This window comes from Teleopsis dalmanni, chromosome 1 (assembly GCF_002237135.1).
Source record: "Teleopsis dalmanni isolate 2A chromosome 1, ASM223713v2, whole genome shotgun sequence".
NCBI classification, from domain to species: Eukaryota; Metazoa; Arthropoda; class Insecta; order Diptera; family Diopsidae; genus Teleopsis; species Teleopsis dalmanni.
Window position 1 is genome coordinate 79,922,165 of NC_051846.1, and position 19,965 is coordinate 79,942,129.

At 30.5% G+C, this 19,965-nt stretch overlaps 6 protein-coding genes across 8 annotated transcripts in view; 2 read left to right on the forward strand and 4 right to left on the reverse strand.

The window, feature by feature from the left end:
* The window catches only part of LOC119668089 (chromodomain-helicase-DNA-binding protein Mi-2 homolog), a 32,888-nt gene extending 31,732 nt beyond the window's left edge, over positions 1-1,156 (reverse strand). The window contains exon 1 of the mRNA XM_038077477.1: positions 979-1,156. Within this exon, the coding sequence (XP_037933405.1) occupies positions 979-1,015 (37 nt within the window). The 5' untranslated portion in view covers positions 1,016-1,156. The remainder of the gene's footprint in view (positions 1-978) is intronic.
* A 1,974-nt stretch (positions 1,157-3,130) lies between these two features.
* On the forward strand, positions 3,131-5,332 carry LOC119668091 (U4/U6 small nuclear ribonucleoprotein Prp3). 2 transcript variants are annotated; one of them, XM_038077480.1, is made up of 3 exons: positions 3,131-3,242; positions 3,310-4,483; positions 4,538-5,332. In XM_038077480.1, the coding sequence occupies exons 2-3, from the start codon at positions 3,694-3,696 to the stop codon at positions 5,287-5,289; spliced, it is 1,542 nt and encodes a 513-aa protein (XP_037933408.1). In that variant the 5' UTR covers positions 3,131-3,242; positions 3,310-3,693; the 3' UTR covers positions 5,290-5,332. The 2 variants fall into 2 exon arrangements, with proteins under 2 accessions (XP_037933408.1, XP_037933407.1); XM_038077479.1 differs by having other exon boundaries at positions 3,142-4,483.
* On the reverse strand, positions 5,328-6,532 carry LOC119668092 (exosome complex component ski6). The gene is made up of 5 exons (XM_038077482.1): positions 6,331-6,532; positions 6,159-6,276; positions 5,919-6,072; positions 5,705-5,867; positions 5,328-5,648 (listed from the first exon to the last, which is right to left on the reverse strand). Exons 1-5 carry the CDS (start codon positions 6,467-6,469, stop codon positions 5,404-5,406), a joined length of 819 nt encoding a protein of 272 aa, XP_037933410.1. The 5' UTR covers positions 6,470-6,532; the 3' UTR covers positions 5,328-5,403.
* Positions 6,533-8,694: 2,162 nt separating this feature from the next.
* LOC119668093 (26S proteasome non-ATPase regulatory subunit 2) lies at positions 8,695-12,016 on the forward strand. The gene is made up of 3 exons (XM_038077483.1): positions 8,695-10,041; positions 10,100-10,945; positions 11,000-12,016. The coding sequence occupies exons 1-3, from the start codon at positions 8,965-8,967 to the stop codon at positions 11,846-11,848; spliced, it is 2,772 nt and encodes a 923-aa protein (XP_037933411.1). The 5' UTR covers positions 8,695-8,964; the 3' UTR covers positions 11,849-12,016.
* A 1,064-nt stretch (positions 12,017-13,080) lies between these two features.
* On the reverse strand, positions 13,081-14,143 carry LOC119669027. Of its 2 annotated transcripts, none has more exons than XM_038078753.1 (4): positions 14,064-14,143; positions 13,718-13,904; positions 13,445-13,653; positions 13,081-13,391 (listed from the first exon to the last, which is right to left on the reverse strand). In XM_038078753.1, the coding sequence occupies exons 2-4, from the start codon at positions 13,856-13,858 to the stop codon at positions 13,274-13,276; spliced, it is 468 nt and encodes a 155-aa protein (XP_037934681.1). In that variant the 5' UTR covers positions 13,859-13,904; positions 14,064-14,143; the 3' UTR covers positions 13,081-13,273. The 2 variants fall into 2 exon arrangements, with proteins under 2 accessions (XP_037934681.1, XP_037934682.1); XM_038078754.1 differs by having other exon boundaries at positions 13,822-13,904; positions 14,064-14,134.
* A 3,779-nt stretch (positions 14,144-17,922) lies between these two features.
* LOC119668392 (protein Exd1 homolog) lies at positions 17,923-19,674 on the reverse strand. Its single transcript, XM_038077879.1, has 3 exons — positions 19,556-19,674; positions 18,406-19,193; positions 17,923-18,344 (listed from the first exon to the last, which is right to left on the reverse strand). Exons 2-3 carry the CDS (start codon positions 19,180-19,182, stop codon positions 18,066-18,068), a joined length of 1,056 nt encoding a protein of 351 aa, XP_037933807.1. The 5' UTR covers positions 19,183-19,193; positions 19,556-19,674; the 3' UTR covers positions 17,923-18,065.
* Positions 19,675-19,965: the final 291 nt, after the last annotated feature.

Genomic DNA, 19,965 nt, shown 5'->3' on the forward strand with positions numbered 1-19,965 from the left:
ATTAAATTTGTGCAATATTTTATAATAGGAATCAGCTGACGTTTTACCTAAAACCTGATGTCTCGTTTACAAAAACGCACGTACACAAAGTTTCACTAGCAAATTTCCGAGGGCTTATAAATCCCCCTATGTTTGCACCTAAATGATAGAAGAATGTGTTATTCTTCTATAAATTTATATTTACACATTTTAAGATACAATTACTAAGATACTTTTGTACTAAATACATGTTTAAAACATTAATGATTGCAATTAGCAGAATAATAAATTAAGTTTGATTATTTTTTTTAATTATTAGGACAGAAACAAAAAACATATTTTATTTTACACTTATATCAAAAACACATGTTCCACAGATTTGTAAAAATGCATTTAAATGTTCAATTTTGATTAAGAATTTTTATTGTCTTTAAAAATTCTTATTTATATATCATATAAACAAATATAGAAACAGCAGCTTAAAACACAACTGAAAGTTAAGTATATTTGGATTATAATTATTGCACATATATAGCAGATATATGTAAATATAGAATTTTTGTATTGTATTTATTTATCCTTAATAATATTCAATTTATATATTGCAACCGTGTTTATTTTTATACATTGATAATTTGGTAACTAAACATCAGCAGAAGAACGACAGCAATACTTTAACGAACTTTAACACTTGCCAGAAAGAGAAATATATACATTTATTTCACATCTAAGGAAATATGTTGAAAACAAAAACGAAATGCAACGAAAAAAAAACCGAGAACAAGGCATAAAATCCAAATATAAAAAAACAAAATTATTGACCATAATATTATTTGCATTATATTTTTTGTTATAAATATAAACAACATTTTATATAGCACGAATTATTATAGAACTTTAGTCACAGTAAAGATTTATTTTATGGAATTGCACGTAAAACATGTCCAAGATCTTTCAGATTTTAATTATGTTGCAAATTTTATTATATATCAAACTTACCCTGAAAAGTATCGTCATTTTCATCTTCGGATGCCATTTTCGCAATTAATTGCAAAACTTATGCAAAAAATATAAAAAATTTTAACTTTCTTAAATTACTTTTAATGAAAATGCTGCCGCACGTCAAAACGAATTGTCACTTGTGTAGAAGCGGCGGCATATATTCTGATATAGTTACGAATTACACAAATAGTCGTAAGTGAACCTTTTTTGAACTATTCGACTAGTGCGATGGAATGGTAACATATGTGATTTCTAATAAATTGTTTAATGTTAAATTATAGCAAGATATATACGCTTCCCTTACGATGAATGTTAGTCTCTATAAACTATATATTTTTGATTATAAATTAGGAAGACAAATAATCAAGCAATATAATAAAATAATTACTTCCCATTTAAATTATGATATAGTTCTATATGTTGCTACGTATACAACTATCAAATAGATTTAACATTCAACATTTGTATTTTTATTCACATAAATACAATATATAGAGTAATATAATTTATAAATGCAATATAAAACAGAAAGTTATTTATTAACTTTTAACAAGTATACTATGTTTACATTTTACAATTAGTAGACCTCAATTTCTAATAATTGCGCAATTGAAATTTAAAATAATAATAAAACCACTAAAGTTAATTAAATAAAATAAGAAGTTGGATTACTTTAATTTAAAATTTTTTATAAATTTTATTGTGATTTGTTTGCTTTTGCTTTTGTTTTCTGTTTGATATCATCAATGCTTGCATATCTGTTCTCTCCTATTTGAACTTGAAAACTGTATAATTGTCGCAATTATCTAATTTTTTTTATTAAAATTGAAATAAAATTGAAACTAACTTCCAAACTAAGCAAAACTTTAAAATGCTATTATATTTCATGATAATAGTATATCTATACACATCCGAGTAATCTCGCATATCAAAACCAGTTTCTATAAAATTTCAAACATAACTTACTCAGTTTTTAAAATTGCTTTGCTTTGCTAGATTAATATTTTCTTGAAATTATTAATTTCATAGGATGAAAATTCATACACATGAATTGTACTTGGTAGGTAAATACAACCTGTCTGTAAAATAAATAATAATTTTTTGTACGTTTTATATGTTAATACAGTTCAATATTGTAATCCTAAAATTAATTAACTGTGCGAAAAATTTTATACAAACTAGTTTCTATCTGGAAAATTAGATATAAAGTATAAATGTATTTAAATTTACTAATGCATCCTAATTCTTACATAATCAAATTTTAAAATTGTGTATAATACCTCGAAGTCATAGAAATGATAGTACGCAAAAATTCATACAAATCATTTTGATTTTCTGATTGAAGAGCAAATTACAATAAAGACTTTTAAAAAAGAACCCAACACATTTGAATTAAGGCGTATAAAAGTGAATGTAATGAAAAAGATAGATAATATCTTTACTACTAATATTTCATCAATAAAAACTTATGAAAGTTACAATAAATAAAAACAACAAATTTATGTAAATGTTGAATTTGAAATTTGTTGTCAATTAAAAAATTAATCGGATAATAAAATAAAATAACTAACTTTGGGCAGTGTGACGCTTGCGTATGTTTAAATTTGAGCTTACACTAACGTAAAACATGAAACATTTTCTGTTTTATGTGATCATATAAAACACTTTTGAGTAGTAGTGGGTATATAAAGCTTGCTGCTTAAAAAATAATAGTGCATATAAAACTGAAGACATGCAATTTTGTTCCATGAAATTGAAAAATTATACTTTCTCTTCTATTAAAAACTAGTTCCAGGCTTCAAGATTTTGCTTGCGTGGGTTTAACTAAATTAATTTCTAATAATGAAACACATTTTTTTGGTTCTTTTTACTGTTTCACTAATTTCTTCTTTCTTTTCGGTTTTGCAATGCACCAAACTCCATAAATTTATCAATAATTAACAGCATTTCATTCTTAAAGGTAAAGAAACAATTTTATGAATGCTGTATATTACAACCAGAGTTCAGAGTGTAAATATACTGAATTTCATAAGATAACAATTATATCGTATAGTGTAAAAGTGTTAATATGATTTTGTGTCAATATTGAACGTTGGCAACTCATAATGTCGAAATACACGCTTCAATTGTAGAAAATTTTGACATACATTGAGTTTTTGTGTAATGTATTGAAACGAAAACGTTGCGGAACGTTGTTGGCGAACGAGGGTTTGTTTAATCTGATTTGGAAAAGAAATGCAAATTTTTATTCATATTTTTTGGTAAATAATATATTATATTACAATTTGTTCAAATTAATTGCGAATTATGTCCTATTATACGCGAAAGGAGATTGATGAACTTCACAACGACATAACGTCAATTGTGACTAAAGCGAGTGGCAGTGGTGGCAGCAGTAATGATGCTTTGGTCAGAACAATTGAACATTGCCTTCATAATGGCTATGAACGCCGACGTATACATGAAAAACTGGAGAAGCATTTGGATGCAAAAAGTACCGGCAGACTTGTAGACAAACTAGTTGAAAAATTAGACGAGTACCGTCGAAGAGGCAGAAAACGTACAAATGCTGTGGAGGATTCAATAACTGAAGTTCCGAAGAAATCACGTTTTGATTCTATTGAAAAAAATGGAAATGATGTAAAAGTCCAAACGATAGAAAATCCTACAACATCTGTTGCAACCGCTTTGAGTTCAAATCAAATAAAGTTGATGATGGAAAATGCCCAACGTGAAATTGAAGAGCGAAAACGAGCTTTGAATAATTTAAAAGCTAAGGATCCACTACTAGCAGCAGTTCCACAGATTGGATTACCCGTAGCGTTAGCTACGCAGGTACTGGCCAAAAAACCTAAACCAGAGGATGTTGATAAAGCAAAAAAACTTGCTGAATTGCATGCACAAATACGTGCCAAACTTTCTGGGTCATTGGGGAACTTAATACAGCCTGTTGCTCAAATTCCAGACAGACCAAAACCATTGATTTTAGATGAAGATGGACGTACTATAGATAAAAGCGGCCGCGCCATAAGTATACCGACCTTGACGCCTACTCTCAAAGCTAATATACGCGCGAAGAAACGTGAAGTTTTTAACAAAGGTCAAGGAACAAGTGAGCGGAGTACCACTAATGATGATGCAGTAAAGTTCTTTGACGATCGGATAAATCAAAAGCCAATTCTGCGTACGAAACGTACATTACGTTTCCACGAACCAGGTAAGTTTCAACAAATGGCAGAACGTCTACGCATGAAATCACAACTCGAGCGACTTCAAAATGAAATATCGCAAATAGCGCGTAAAACCGGTATAAGTTCTGCTACAAAATTGGCTTTGATAGCTCCTAAACAAGACACTCCTGATGATGTACCATGTATGGAATGGTGGGACTCGGTAATATTAACAAATGATTTTAATAGTATAGATGAGATGGGTAAAATAAGTATAAGAAAATCAGCTATAACCAATTTAATTGAGCATCCTACTCAAATGAAACCACCAAGTAAGTGATTTAAAATTGTTTACTCTTAATACAATTACATAAAGCGTTTTTCAGATGAACCACTTAAGCCAGTGTTTTTACCAGTATTTTTAACTAAAAAGGAACGTAAGAAACTGCGTAGGCAAAATCGGCGAGAAGCTTGGAAAGAGGAACAGGAAAAAATTCGTCTTGGACTGGTTGCACCGCCAGAACCCAAATTACGTATTTCTAATTTAATGCGTGTATTGGGTACGGAAGCGGTACAAGATCCAACAAAAATAGAAGCACATGTTCGTGAACAAATGGCTAAGCGGCAAAAAGCGCATGAAGAGGCAAATAATGCACGGAAGCTTACTGCTGAACAAAAAAGCGAAAAGAAAATACGTAAAATAAAGGAAGACACCACATGTGGAGTGCACGTTAGTGTGTATCGCATACGAGAGTTGCAAGATAATGCAAGTAAAAAATTCAAAGTCGAAACCAATGCAAAACAATTGCACATGACCGGTACGGTTGTACTCTTCCGTGACTGCTGTGTGATTGTCGTAGAGGGAGGTCCGAAGCAACAAAAAAAGTACCGTAGGCTTATGCAACACAGAATTAAATGGGAAGAAGATATTGTAAAAGGTCCCGATGGGCATGATGTTCCAAACTCATGTGTATTGGTCTGGGAAGGCACAAGTCAGCGGCGTCACTTTGGGGAAATCAAATTTAAAGTGTTTCCAATGGAGAAAATGGCGCGTGAGTTCTTTCAAAAACATCAAGTCGAACACTATTGGGATTTGGCTTACTCTGGCGCTGTTCTTGAAGCATCTACAGATTCTTGAAAGAAAATTGTTTTACCTTAAATAATAAACACATTAAAAATAATTACATGTTTTTTATATTTTCAATACAAGTAATACATTTTTTTAGATCCCATTTAACAATAAACTTACATCTTATTCTGCATCCTTTACATGTTGCTTAACTTTGTTTATAAGCGTATATCGCACTGTTTCTAATAAATGTTTGTTGATTTCTATTGCATGCTCATTCAAAAGTTTTAGTTTTTCTGGGGAAAAGAAGCCTTTCTGATAGCACATTGAAATTTGATTCAACGTCGCTAAAGAGGAAGCCACTAAAATACCATGTTCTCCTTCAACATCTTCAATAGAATTATTGTTCAACAGTTTTTCCAAGGCAGCTTCAAATGCATACTATTATAATGTTTGAATTTCTCGATATATATAAATATTTTACCAGTTGGATTTACAAATTCGATGTCCTTATAAAAACTTATAGTAGAAGCCGTTATTAGATCGTATGTTGGTATCCCTCCATCTATAAGAGCAATACCGCAACAGTTTATTGCTGTGCTAAGTACACATCCATCGTCGTCCAATACTAAAACTTTTATTTCAAGCTATAAAGAAGTTTATTATCACAGAACACAAATATTAAATATTATATTTACTTCAAAACTTGGGAATTCATTACGACATATAACTGGATCAAGAGCCTTTTTCAGTGCTTTACTCATTAGATTTTCTCTGCGCTCCAAGTTTTTAGAATCACTTGTGGAGAATGGAGCATATTTAAGTGAGCACACAACTTCGCCAAGTACACCACTAAAAATAACGTAAAACTTATTGAAAATATACTTATTTGAGCATTGCTTTCTTTGTAATTGTCAAAGGCGTTGGCATTGCTTTACCTTTTCTTTGAAGATCTGTGAATTTCACGCGGTGGTTCTACTAACGCTATGAGCTTTGTCTTTCCATATTCCATATAAGCAGAACCTTTCGCGGTTCCTATAGCGTTCGGTTTTAAGTCTACAAAGACAAATCAATCTTAATGAAAGGAAAAGATATATTTCATTAACATACATGAAGTCCTAGGTTTAAGTTCAAATTTATCCCTGTGCAATTCAGTAAAAATTTCCTCGGGTTCTTTTCGTTTAATAAAATTTTCACATGGTGTAGAACTACTGGGATACATAAATCTACGACTTAATGGAGGTGGCATTTTAATATGATTCAATTATAATCTAGAAAATATTGTAAACAATTTGAACTGCGCGTGTTATTTTGACATTGACTTAAATAAAAGTTATCGATTACTTATCGATAAGGTTTATTTTTTTTTATTCACGTTTTTGCTATACTTTATACTAGTATTATAATTTTATATTTGAAAATTTCATATATTTATGAACGTTTATGTATTTGCAGCTTATTGTTTTGAAGCTATCAAACTTTTGTTAATTATATTTATACCTTCTCAGTATAATAATTTATTCAAAAACAAACGATATATTAGCTTTGTTAACTAATTGCAAAGCTCAGCGATCACGTCGGTTGGTTAAAATAGGTTAAAAGAGAGTGCGCTGACTCTGAGCTTTAAATGTGGCAGGGCACGAGTTCGATTCCTGGTACATACAGTATCAAAAAATTAATAATTAATACAAGGTATTTGGCAATACTCGAAACAGCTGTATAGTCAGCTAAAAATTCAATTAATTAAAATATAATAATGCAAAAGGAATTTTTGTTGTAGTAGTTCACTACTGTTCGAAAAAGCCTCTTTATACATTAAAAATTATATTCAAGAACTTTTTTGCTAACTTTAAAAAAGATTTTTTAAACATTAAATAATTCTGACGACTGAGAAAGTTATAAATTTAGGTAGCTAATAGCACATTCAGATTGTCTCATTTAGACGTTTTTGTTCATTAAAGCCAGTAATGAGGATGATTTTCCCTACAAAGTGCTTTCATATAAATGAACTCATTATCAATTAATTAGCTCATTTAAGGTGAAAAATATTGAATGTAACCTTTAACAAAAAATTAATTATTGACAACTTTTTGCACAAGCGTGTGTATATATAAACAAAATTATTACAATTAGAAAAAGTTTATAATTTATTTATTTTTTACTCACTTCATTTTATTTCTATTATTTCTGCAAACTAAGTGATAAATAAATTTTCTTGCAACAGGTAATAATAAGAATTTGTCGAACTTGTTTAATGTATAATCAGGGAAGATTTTGAACTCTATTTTTCCAACACATATTATTATTTTAATGTTTAAATACTTGCAAGTAGCTGCCTTTTAGCAATTTTATTGACGTAGTTAAACAAAGATGTTGGGTAGCTGCTAAAAAGTATAGCCGGCTGAGTTAATAAAATCTTAAACACAACTATAAGGGTAATATATCTTTTTTTATTAAGTTTTGCCATTAGAATGATTTCGATCACCTTTTCATATATTTCCACTCCAAAGTACTTGCCTCGAATTGTCAAATTTGAATTGAGTAAAAAAATCTAAATTTTTAAATTGAAATTTTTAGATAAATTTGAGAGATTATGAAATGTGTAATATATATAAATAGCGTTTTCGATTGCTAAATCTAGGGTAATTTTGTCAATCGAGATGTTTTTTTAATGCACTTTTAGTACAATTTTCTTTTTTGATTAACAAATCTGGAGCAAAATGTATAACACTCGAGATTAATATATAACACTATAGATATTTTGTCAATGTAGCAAGATTATACTGAAATTAACAGCTGTTTTATATGATTTCACACATAAAGTGTGATTTAATTCGATATATTCATTTGTGAAAGATATAAATGTCTACTAACGTGGCTAAAAAAATGTCAGATTACTCTCGAAATGGTTGATTGGATAACAAATTTTAACAGATTGAGAGTAAATCTAGATTGCATCCAGATTTACCAATCGAAAACACATAAACATAAATTTTATTTTTACAAGTAACATCATTAAAAGAAATTAATTTAATATAATTATATCCAATTAATATTATAAGAAAGTACTAAGTACTTAGCATACTAGCATTTAATACTTATATATAAGTACTAAACGCGTATAACAAAAATTTGCAAGTAAATTGTTTCGAGTAAATTAAGGTAAAGTAAATTAAAATTTCCTAGGGACTTTTTGCACTGCACTTAAGCAAATATTTATTTATTGCACTTATATATTTTTTTTGGTTTAAAGTTTTCAAATTTATTTATTAAACATCTTATAAAGTTTTCACAATGGTAACACCTAATTTACCTAATTTTATCTTATTCACCCTACTCGAAATTCTGGTAAATACCAACAATCACTGTAATACCGACATAATTTACTATATCCCTCAATTTACCATCAATTTACTCGAACTCGTACACGGTCACAATATCCTCCGAGAATAAATAGTGTCCGCTCTTGTAGAGGTGTTTTTGACATAGAAAATTGCAGTATGAAATTCCGTGGTGTCAGTTTTTATTATTTTGCTTGGCTGGCAATACTTTTTGCGAATTGACATTCGAAAAACGCAATGTAATTCCAAGCAGGTGCGGAAAGCGGTGGATGTGAGTTTTCTTTACTATATTTAATACTGAGTTGCAGCGATTCGACGACACTAAAATTTAATATATTTGCACCTAAATATTACACCACAGATTGTGAAACACGATTTATTTAAACAAATTTTAAACTGAAAAATGGTTAATGAAAGCCTAAGTGAAAAGAAGGCAGCGCCATCTTTATTGGAGGTGAAAGACAAGAAAGATGACGCCAAATCACCTAAAAAAGATAATGCGAAAAATGAAGCGAAAGAACAGGAGTTATCCGATGAAGACCAACAGCTGCAGGAAGAGCTCGAAATGTTAGTTCAACGGCTACAGGAAACTGATAAAAATTTGTACAAGCCTGCGTTGGAGATGATGGCTAAGTTAATAAGAGCATCTACTACTTCTATGACGTCGGTGCCGAAACCTTTAAAATTCATGCGTCCTCACTATGAAACGATGAAGACTATTTACAAACACATGCACGACCAAGAAACCCGACATTTGTGTGCTGATATAATATCTGTGCTATCAATGACCATGGGTACTGGTAAGGATTGTTTAGCATATCGTTTTCTTTGCGATCGCTCTCAACGTATAGGTGAGTGGGGCCATGAGTATGTCAGACATTTGTCTGGCGAAATTGCTTCACACTATCTGGAAACTTCTGGAGAATTTCAAACGCAACTTATTGAACTTGTGAAGCAAATTATACCATACAATATGGAGCACAATGCTGAAGCTGATGCGTGCGATTTATTAATTGAAATTGATCATCTGCATTTATTGCAAGAATATGTAGATGAATCAGCTTATCCTCGAGTGTGTTTATATCTGCAATCATGCTATTCATATGTACCGGAACCCGACAACACAATAATATTGGAAACTGCTTTGCAGTTATCACGAAAATTCAATCAACACACGCAAGCTATGCGGTTAGCTTTAATGTTGAATGACATGCACAAAATAAATGAGATATTTAAAGAAACTAAAGATCCTGCTTTACAAAAGCAATTGGCATTTATGCTAGCAAGACAGCAGGTTTGCTTAGAATTGGATGAGTCTTATCCTGATTATGATGATCTCATGGAAATTATGTCTAATGGCAACCTTAACAAACACTTCCTAAACTTAGCAAGAGAATTGGATATTATGGAACCCAAAACTCCAGAGGATATATATAAATCACATTTGGATAATGCTAGAACTCGTTTCACTGCTATACAGGTTAGTTGCACAAACTTCTTTATTACTTCTTAAATAATTAAAATTTAATTTATTTTAGGTTGATTCAGCTAAACAAAATCTTGCAGCAAGTTTCGTCAACGGTTTTGTAAATGCAGGTTTCGGTGTCGATAAACTGCTATCAGAAGATGGCAATAAGTGGCTATATAAAAATAAAGAACATGGTATGATGTCGGCAACAGCCTCACTTGGCTTAATTTTGTTGTGGGACGTTGATGGTGGTTTAACAATGATTGACAAATATTTATACTCTACAGAAGACTATATAAAATCAGGTGCACTTCTCGCATGTGGCATAGTAAATTGCGGCGTTCGTAATGAAGTCGACCCAGCACATGCTTTGCTTTCTGACTATATTGAGAATCAAAACAGCTCTATGCGAATTGGTGCAATTTTGGGTTTAGGTATTGCTTATGCAGGCTCAAATCGTTCTATTGTTGTAGATACTTTGAAAACCGTGTTTGCTACAACTAATGGGAAATCAAACAGTATCGAAATATTAGGTATTACTGCGCTATCTTTAGGTTTAATAAGTGTTGGTTCATGTAATGCTGAGATAACCGAAATACTTCTACAAACCATTATGAACTTATCTAGCTCTGATCTTAAAGACACATATACACGTTTTCTTTGGTTGGGATTGGGTTTGCTTTATTTGGGACGTCAAAAAGCAACAGACGCAGTAATGTTAACATTGGAAGTTTTAGATGAACCCTATCGATCAATGGCTGTAACTATGGTAGATATTTGCGCATATGCTGGTACTGGAAATGTATTAAAGATTCAACAATTGTTGCATATCTGTTCTGATCATTATGAAACATCTGCTACCGATAGTAGTGAAACTGAAAAAAATAAGAAAGATAAGAGCAAGGACAAAGAGAAGGTAATAATTTTTAGTTATAATTTTAAGTGCCAAAATCATATTAATCTCTTATAGGAGAAACAAGAAAAAGAGAAGGAGAAGCTGGAAAAAGAAAAGGAGAAAGAGAAAGACCTGTCAGCAACACAAGCTATAGCAGTTCTCGGTATAGCACTTATTTCCATGGGTGAGGATATAGGTGCCGAGATGGCATTCCGTTCTTTTGGCAACCTGTTACGTTATTGCGAGCCATGTATTCGGCGTGCGGTACCATTAGCGTTAGGTCTTATATCGGCATCTAATCCAAAACTTAATATTCTCGACACATTAAGTAAATTTTCACATGACAGCGATGCTGAGGTAGCGCACAACGCCATCTTTGCGATGGGTCTTGTTGGTGCAGGAACAAATAATGCACGTCTTGCTTCAATGCTGCGACAATTAGCACAATACCATTCAAAGGATCCTAGTAATTTGTTTATGGTGCGTATAGCGCAGAGTTTAACTCATTTAGGCAAGGGTACTCTCACGTTAAGCCCGTACCACAGTGACCGACAACTAATGAATCCTATGGCTGTGGCAGGACTGATGGCTACACTGGTATCCCTTTTAGATGTTAAAACTCTTATATTAGGACGGTCTCATTATCTTCTGTATACGTTGGTACCAGCCATGCAAGCACGCATGCTTATAACTTTTGATGAGGATCTGAATCAATTGCAAGTACCAGTACGTGTGGGTATGGCGATTGATGTTGTGGGACAAGCTGGTAAGCCTAAAACTATTACTGGCTTCCAAACTCACACTACGCCTGTTTTGTTAGCTATGGGTGAAAGAGCAGAGCTCGCCACTGACGAATACATCTCGCTTACACCAATAATGGAGGGATTTGTAATGCTATCCAAAAATCCAAATTACGTAAAATAAACGAAATGACTGTTCGACAGAAAACAGGAGTGTAGCGAGTTTAGCGTAGTACAGATATTTTTACTAAACTATTTTGAGCGAATATTATACATCTTCGTTTCTACAATTTATAGAAATAATTAATAATTTATGATTATATTAAAATCAATAAAATATTCGAAACTGTAATTATAAGTGTTATTTTTATAGAGCTAGAATATTTTTAAAAATGTAGACTAGAATTTTTTTGTAATTTCTTTTCTAAACCCCCCTTTTTCTGACAAACTGTAAGTGTATCCCTATCAGCAGTCAATTATTGTATTGGCTACTATATTACAATGATGAATGGAATTGAAAATTGTTTTATGATCATCACATCGCAGACGTGCGGTTGAATGAATTGCAGAAAGGTTTATCAACCTTTATAATACTGCTGACATCAGGAAATAGTTTTCAAGCCACGTATTGCGGTAAGCGAAAGGCTGTAGGCGTTTTATCACACAATATGTCTTTCATATACATATAGATGTCTTTCATATACATATAATGTCAAGCCGTTAGAACAATGATGATGATTTCAAATGTCTGGTATGATGAAATCAAAAAAAGTCACAAGACGATTTATAGCTTAACTCATTTATAGAAGTTATTTATAAATTTATAGAAACATTGATTTCTTTTGTGACTTCTATATAGATGTGTAGCGTTCAGCAAGACCACAAACGCTACTATTCGCCAGCTAGAAATTGAACGAAGCCAGGCTCTGACTTTTCAAGGTATCATGGTACATTAGGACGAATGACATCCTCAGGGAAATCAAGGTTGATCCGATCACAAAATACATAAAGGATAAGCCTTGTAATTATTTAGGAAAACTGATGGCTTACCAACACAGTGTTATCGAATCTCAGAATGGTTACGGGTTTCACGGGGAGGCATGCACATTTGAGGTCAGTTATTATTTAGCCTGATGAAGTGATAAACAATAATCCTGTCAAGGTGTAGAGAGGGGTTATGAAGAAACCTCGCAATTAATAGAGAGTAAAAATGCTTAAGTGCAGTAATTCAACTAGCCTCAACATAAAAATAAATGAACAAATTTTATATTAACTTTGCACAAAGATTGAAATTTAATATTGATTTACATTTTTCAGCAGAATCATATAATAAATACAGTAACATCTAGATATTTCTTTAAAATTTTACATAACATTTTAAAATTGCGATTATTAAAATATGTATTTTCTATTTGAAGCATTAAAAATTCTTTATTTGCTTTCAAAATTGCTACTTGTTTATTTTTTAAATATATTGACGTTATTCTCTTCTTAACCAACTCTTAAGTTCTGTGATTAGGTTAGGGGATATTATAACCCATACGCTTTTGAAAAGATCCATCAGTGAACACTGTCCGCTCAAAGCTCGCCAACACGCAGATAAAAATGTTTATCGGTAGAGATTCATTTGTGCCGATAACTCAGTTTCGTTAATTTCCTTTGTATTGAGCTCAGATTCCTGTTTCTTAAGTAATTCATATATAGCTGCCAATTGTTCACGTTCGATTCTGTAAAAACATATATAGATTATTGTTCGTTTTACATTTCTTCTATTAAATACCTTCGCTCTTCTGCTAATTGGTCTTCTGTAAGTTGAGCAGCCAATTCCTTTTTTAAACGTGCTGTTTTTAATTTGCCAACCAGCCCATCCATTGGTACATCATCATCGTCAATATTCTGTCCATTTCTATTATTCATTTCGATTTTGTTAGCAAATGTATCTTCTCTGTTGGTTTCAGTTCTACTTGTCCTATTTTTATTTCGATTGATCTTTTAGAAATAAATAAAACCCATTATATTCTTAATCATCTGATTTGTTTTTTTATTAATTTACCTCCTTGCATTTAATTAACCTCAAAAAATAGAGTAACACCAACACGGCCAACGCCGCTGTTAATGCTGTCGAAATAAAATCTGAAGATAGGAAAAATAAAGTACCTGTTGGCATATAAGCGTCATATCCATTTGCACTCATTGTCGAAAAATACAAATCTATGCAGTTTATAAAAATCAATCAGAATCTGGAATAGATACTTAAAATTTGAAATTTTTTCTTATTCTAATTAAAATAAAAAAATGTAAGAGTACGCGAACAATCAATCAAATTAGATTAGACGATTCTGTTAAATCAAAATTCAAATCAGGAATGGAAAATGTAAACAAAATATTATGAAAATTACTTTGTTTTACTGCACACGAACAGCTGCTGAAGAATAACAAAAAAAAATTTAAGTAAAAATCGATTCGATGTTTATCGGTTTTTTATACATCGTTTATGAAGTTAGTGCTCTTAAGAAGGATGTACAGAAATTTTTATTGAAGTCAAAACATATAAAGAGTTTTAAAACGTGTTTAAAGCGTATTTACATAGCATATATATTTGTAATTTTGATAAATTTTCTGAATATATATCTTAATAAAGTTTTTGTAGGTGCATTCGTAAATGAAAATATTAGTTCCACACTTATATTCTCCTTCGAATTGCTTGAGTTTATGAGAATTGATAGTGAGCACTACAATAATATATAGCAAATTTTATAATAATCTGAATTATACTGCGTTTACATTGTGAGTTTAAAAGTAGATTTAAGCATTGAGTAAAAATATTATAGAGTCACAATGACTCAATTTTAAAATTTTCAGCAACAGGCACGGGAGGGCGGAGTGAAGATTTTACTTCTTTCTGCGCTGCTGCTAGATCGGTCGCGCTTATGCTTGTTCTTTCTCAAAATTTTACTATTGATGAATGAAGGGCAAAAATGAAAACAAAAAACAGATTTGCTTGTTTACGAAGAAAAGAGTCAAATTAGTTTTTGGTGTAATTATTTGTTTTTGCAATTAATGCTTGGCAGTTGCAAGCAGCACGTAAAAATTTCATGCATTTAATATCACTTTATAATGCAAATATGAGAAACATCCCTACTTGTTTGGAAGTTTACTGACCTACATATATATGTATGTGTATAAATATATGTATATTTATAAACATAAACATTTATAAACATTGGAAGAATATGAATATTTTTTGATCTTATTTTAGGAACATTTGAAGCAAATGCAACCAATTTCAATTTTTTGTTTTAATCAGAAATAATAACAGTTATATGTATGTTATATTAGTATTAGCTAAAATAAGATAATTGTATGTAATTGACCGTGTGCGAGTTCATACTTAATAACGATTAATTACGAAAACAATTATAACTCTTTCTTCAAATGCCATCATAATGAAAAATTGTTTCAATGCTGCAAATAAAATTTTGATATCTCTTGCCCCCGAAATTATATACAAAAATATGTCCATATGTTCATATTTAAACACAAAGCAAGTAGGCATGAATGAATATAAAATAGAGAATAATTCCTTTTACTACTTACATTATAATTCAAGGAAGCAATAACAACACCTCAAAGAGCAAAAGGAGAAAAAAACACAAAAAAGAAATATAAAAATTTGTTGAACCTATGAAGCAGAGAATATTGCAAAATCTTCTTTGGTATGAAGCAAAAACGACTGAAGCGACGTCGGCAGAGATTTGAGTGATTTGGGTACCCATTAATAGATACCTAGAACAAAAATTAATTTCTATGGCATTGTGACTCTATAATATTTTTACTCAATGATTTAAGCTATTATCGAGATTAAACTACTTATCTAGTTGTTCAATCATAGATTTTCTACACAAAAGTTAATCTCCTTTTGGTTGAGATTAATTTTTTATTTCGTTAGAAATGGTGATTATTTTTTTGTGCAACTTTGCAAATGACTCAATATCATAGATTTTTTTACGATTTTAGAAGAATTGGAAAAGAAATGTCAAAATAACATTGAAAATTTGAAAATGTCGAAGTGAGTGGGCCTATATATACTATCATGAACGTAAGATGAACTTGACGAACTGTCAGTTCAGTTTACACTATCACGAACTCTCATGAGCGTGAAATTTGTTTTGTTTTGTGTAAACGTATAAAATATTTGTGTGTGTAGTGCAGAGCACAAAAATTGAGAGTATTCAGCAATAAAAGGTAAACATAAACATAAAATTGCATATGTATGCGTGTCAAGCTGAAGAAACGCAGTAAATTTCATTGCGTGGAATTCATTAACTCACATCACACTCTCTTCCCCTGGTTTTCAAGTTCATGTTCATGTTACGTTCATGATAGTGTAAATAGGCCCAGTGAAGATTTTATTATATTTGTTTAATAACAGTTTTGTGTGTATGAATGTTCGTTTGATTTATCAATGGAAGATGTGTAAAATAATTTTAATTTTTTATTTAATATTTTTTTAATAATTCTAATCACCTTGAATATGCAAACAAAAGAAATGTAATAATGTGCAGCGACAGGCCATAAGATAACTTCTGTGTACCTCAATTTTTCGCCGTTTTGCTATCATATTCCTTGCAAGATCCCTAGTATAGAAGAGTAAAGACTAAAACCATCCCGCCGAATTTAGATAATTTAAACTATTAAAGAAGTATCTTCCTAAGAACTTATATCTTCTGAACGCCAAAGCTGGGCATTTACAGAGAAAATGTATTATGGTTTATTTTTCCTGTGGAGTTCCACAACTTCTGCAGTGAGGATTATGAGGAATGCGCAGTTTCTCTGTATGGGTTCCTATACACCAATGACCAAAAAGAACTGCAGTAAGCCTTGCAGTGTTCACGCGGTTTCTTTTGAGAATATATTTTTATTATAGTTGGGCCATGTTAACCTGGAAATTGTATATGACATCTTAAGTCCTCTTCATCTGTTACTGGCAATTTACAGAAAGTAGAGGAAGGTACTTCTCTAAATGGTCTCTAGGGTAATATAAGCCGGTACCGTCAGGTACACATGGAGGGAAGCACCAGAGCGAGCTAAACTGTCAGCTATCTCGTTCCCTTCGATGTTCCTATGTCCATATTATCGAAATATGTACTATTTACAAACAATAATAAACCAAATAATTTGAATAAAGTTTATGATTATCACTGTTGTGCCGTTGTTATTATGTAGGGCGGAAATTTATACAAATATTCGTCCTTACAATATATTTTAAGGTTTTATTTGCTTTACATAAAAGCTTTTCGTTTGGTGAATTATTATCTTTATTTAAAAAGAATTATTTTCTTTTTTTTATTTTTTAAAATAATTTATTATTTAAATTATTGTTATTTTTAGGCAATATCTCTTAATATATGAATTAATATATAGTATATTGTCTTATACGAAAATAATTTAATTTATTTACATAACATATGATATAATTTTTTATTATTATATATAAAAAACTTTATAATTCACATTTTTGTAGATTTGATCTTGTAAAATATTAAAAAATAAGTTTTTTGATTAATAATGTAATTAATTTTTTTTGATTAATGGACGTTAAAAATTAATTTTATATAAAAATAAATGATGTAAACTATAGTGAAAACTGTCCTTAACGAACCTATTTTTCAGCTCATTTTTATATATTCAAAAGGAATTGCTTAGGTCAAGAAGGAGTTAATTTGTTGCAAATAATTATAAATAAAATATTTGATATTCGAAAAGTCCACCTAAGAGACTTGTATCCGCAATGGGGCTATTTGTTAGGAGAGTTTTCACTGTACTGACTAATTTACTACCTAATTAATATACATAAATTTACAAATTCTCCTTCTGTCAACTTAAAATACCATATTTTATAATTATATATGTATATTGATGATAAAAGTCTAAAACCAATAATATAATTTTTATTTGGGAAAAATCTGTTATTTATTTTAATACAGTAGTTATAAATTATGTGTCTATAAAAAGATCACGAAAATTATATATGTATTTCTTTAATTTTTTTTTAATTTTAGAGTTTTAGTTAATTTTAATTGCTCAATATTATTATTATTATAATATCACACCTTTTAAAAGACTAATCTAAACTTCCGGCAGACGGCGAAAATGCCATAGCTGTAAGCTTTATATATATAATAAAATTGTTATAAATTTCTATGTAATACAACATATTTAATATGTAGTAAAATAAAAAAAAAAAAATTATTACACCTTTTTCACATACAGTTCTTTCAATTTTTTTATATCGAGCAACTGCTTCCGGTATCTATGGTTTTTGTAATGTAATTATTTTATCATTTTAAAGCTTTTATCGCTTCAATGAAATTTATCGCTTCAATGATAGAATTTTGAATTTAGTCATTAATATTTAATAAATTTAGTAAGCTAGTCCATTCTTCATCAGGTTGTATTTCATCGTGTATCCTTGTATTACCCGGTTGTATCAGCATAACAGCTTCCGAAGATTCCGTTTCTGTCAAACGCTTTGAAAAATGTGAACATTTGTCGAATACGTGAGCTAAAAGACTTTTGTGTACCAATATTTCGTAAAGCTTGAGCTGAAATACAACTTTTAGAGCAATTTGCTGTGTGATATTCTTCTCTAATGGTCGTCTTTGCACATCGAACAAATACTACAACATAATATTAATTTAAATAATATATTTAACACTTATGAGAGTTAAAAAAACTTACTGTGTTGGATTTAATTTCATTTTTAAAATATTGTTCAGGCATGCAAAAGGTTATTTTCAGTAGCTCCAATAAACTCAGCGAATTCGTGCAATTAGTAAGCATCTTGTGTACAACGTATGTATCAAATAAGCCCGCTAATTGTAATTGATGTCGATGCACCATATGATCACCTATTAAATGTGAGTAATGGACCGCCTTTTTGGGTCGACTGGCTTCTAGTATTTGACGTAAGTCACGCATTAATTTACCCATGCTAGTTATATCATATATATATACATTTTTCTGAGTACAAATTGCTATAATTGAAGTTCGGTTGTTACGACCGCCGCTAACTGGTTCAACTACCAGTCCTATAACTGATTGCATTTTTATGTCTGATATGGACGCATAATAGCTTTGACTACATTGGTAGATTACAGTAACTGACGCGAGTTGTTGACTTATAGCGTTTATTTCCCAGTTGCTTAGATTATATTTGGATTCAATTTCTTTTCGTTTGGAATACTGTTCAGGCGACGATGCCGGCATTGATGACGAAGTGTCTTTATTACTTTCTTCATCAGCTACTATTTTTATTGAGATTATTTGTTGAAATGTGTAAATTTGTGGAGTTGCATATACGTAATTGGTTTTTAAGTTGCGAACGTTTTCAAGTTCAATAAAACCTGATTTTGCACTCAAACATAATATTTTTGCAATTATAGATTCCAATTCTGTTTCGGCCATTATAATTTGCCCAATTTTTAAGTTTTTAAGTACTTTCCTTGGGTCCTCCATTCTTTTAAACTCTAAGGAATACAGTAAAAACAGTTATATTACACATGAATAAGCCAAAAACAAATATTGTTATTGATCAAATTTTGTTCATTTTTATTTATTTCGGCACTGTTTTTATTGACAAAAAAATAATATAAACAAATTTTGTTTTTCATTTCAAAAGCAATCTATTCTATTGTAGCTCTAGCACTTAAAAAAGTAGCATAAAATGTACAAAATTAATAACATTTGCATTATAAATTTTTCGTTTAACGTTTAAATAATAAATAAAAATATTAGCCGACTTTCGTTTAGGGGTTGTTCAAATGTTATTTGCACAATATGGTTAAAATCATTTGTATATATATTTAAATTAATATTTGTTGCATATTACCGAATTGTTGTTACATTAATTAAATGATAATTGTTTGTAATTTCGAAAATATTACTATTTTTTTTAATTAAATTTCGTGTCAAATATGCACTCACAGCAACAAATGCCAAATGCAAATTTCAAACAACAAAACACCGAGCAATAAAAAGAAAACGAACTGAACATATGTTTGTACACAGAGAAAAATTATTGTGAAAAAAAAAACTAATTTTATAAGGTACAGTGATACATGTAATGAATAATAGCTTATATGGCGTTTACATTGGCCGAAAATGGCGCATTTTGAATGAGCCATTTGAAAGTGGTATTTGTTGTATTTCATTCGTTCTCATTTTAAACATATTTTTACTTTGATTAATTACTTTTTGGGAAGTAGAAGTTCTAAAAAGAGGTGTATCGTTTTCAAGGAA

Excerpts from the sequence above, each read along its gene's own strand:
- LOC119668091 (XM_038077479.1), top strand. The coding sequence starts at position 3,289 with ATGTCCTATTATACGCGAAAGGAGATTGATGAACTTCACAACGACATA. Across the intron at positions 4,484-4,537 it reads TACTCAAATGAAACCACCAA|ATGAACCACTTAAGCCAGTG; the intron begins GTAAGTGATTTA and ends AGCGTTTTTCAG.
- LOC119668092 (XM_038077482.1), bottom strand. The coding sequence starts at position 6,469 with ATGCCACCTCCATTAAGTCGTAGATTTATGTATCCCAGTAGTTCTACA. Across the intron at positions 6,277-6,330 it reads ACTTAAACCTAGGACTTCAT|ACTTAAAACCGAACGCTATA; the intron begins GTATGTTAATGA and ends TTGTCTTTGTAG. Across the intron at positions 6,073-6,158 it reads CACAGATCTTCAAAGAAAAG|TGGTGTACTTGGCGAAGTTG; the intron begins GTAAAGCAATGC and ends CGTTATTTTTAG.
- LOC119668093 (XM_038077483.1), top strand. The coding sequence starts at position 8,965 with ATGGTTAATGAAAGCCTAAGTGAAAAGAAGGCAGCGCCATCTTTATTG. Across the intron at positions 10,042-10,099 it reads CTCGTTTCACTGCTATACAG|GTTGATTCAGCTAAACAAAA; the intron begins GTTAGTTGCACA and ends AATTTATTTTAG. Across the intron at positions 10,946-10,999 it reads AGAGCAAGGACAAAGAGAAG|GAGAAACAAGAAAAAGAGAA; the intron begins GTAATAATTTTT and ends AATCTCTTATAG.
- LOC119669027 (XM_038078753.1), bottom strand. The coding sequence starts at position 13,858 with ATGAGTGCAAATGGATATGACGCTTATATGCCAACAGGTACTTTATTT. Across the intron at positions 13,654-13,717 it reads GGTTAATTAAATGCAAGGAG|ATCAATCGAAATAAAAATAG; the intron begins GTAAATTAATAA and ends TATTTCTAAAAG. Across the intron at positions 13,392-13,444 it reads CAATTAGCAGAAGAGCGAAG|AATCGAACGTGAACAATTGG; the intron begins GTATTTAATAGA and ends ATGTTTTTACAG.
- LOC119668392 (XM_038077879.1), bottom strand. The coding sequence starts at position 19,182 with ATGGAGGACCCAAGGAAAGTACTTAAAAACTTAAAAATTGGGCAAATT. Across the intron at positions 18,345-18,405 it reads ATGAAATTAAATCCAACACA|TATTTGTTCGATGTGCAAAG; the intron begins GTAAGTTTTTTT and ends ATTATGTTGTAG.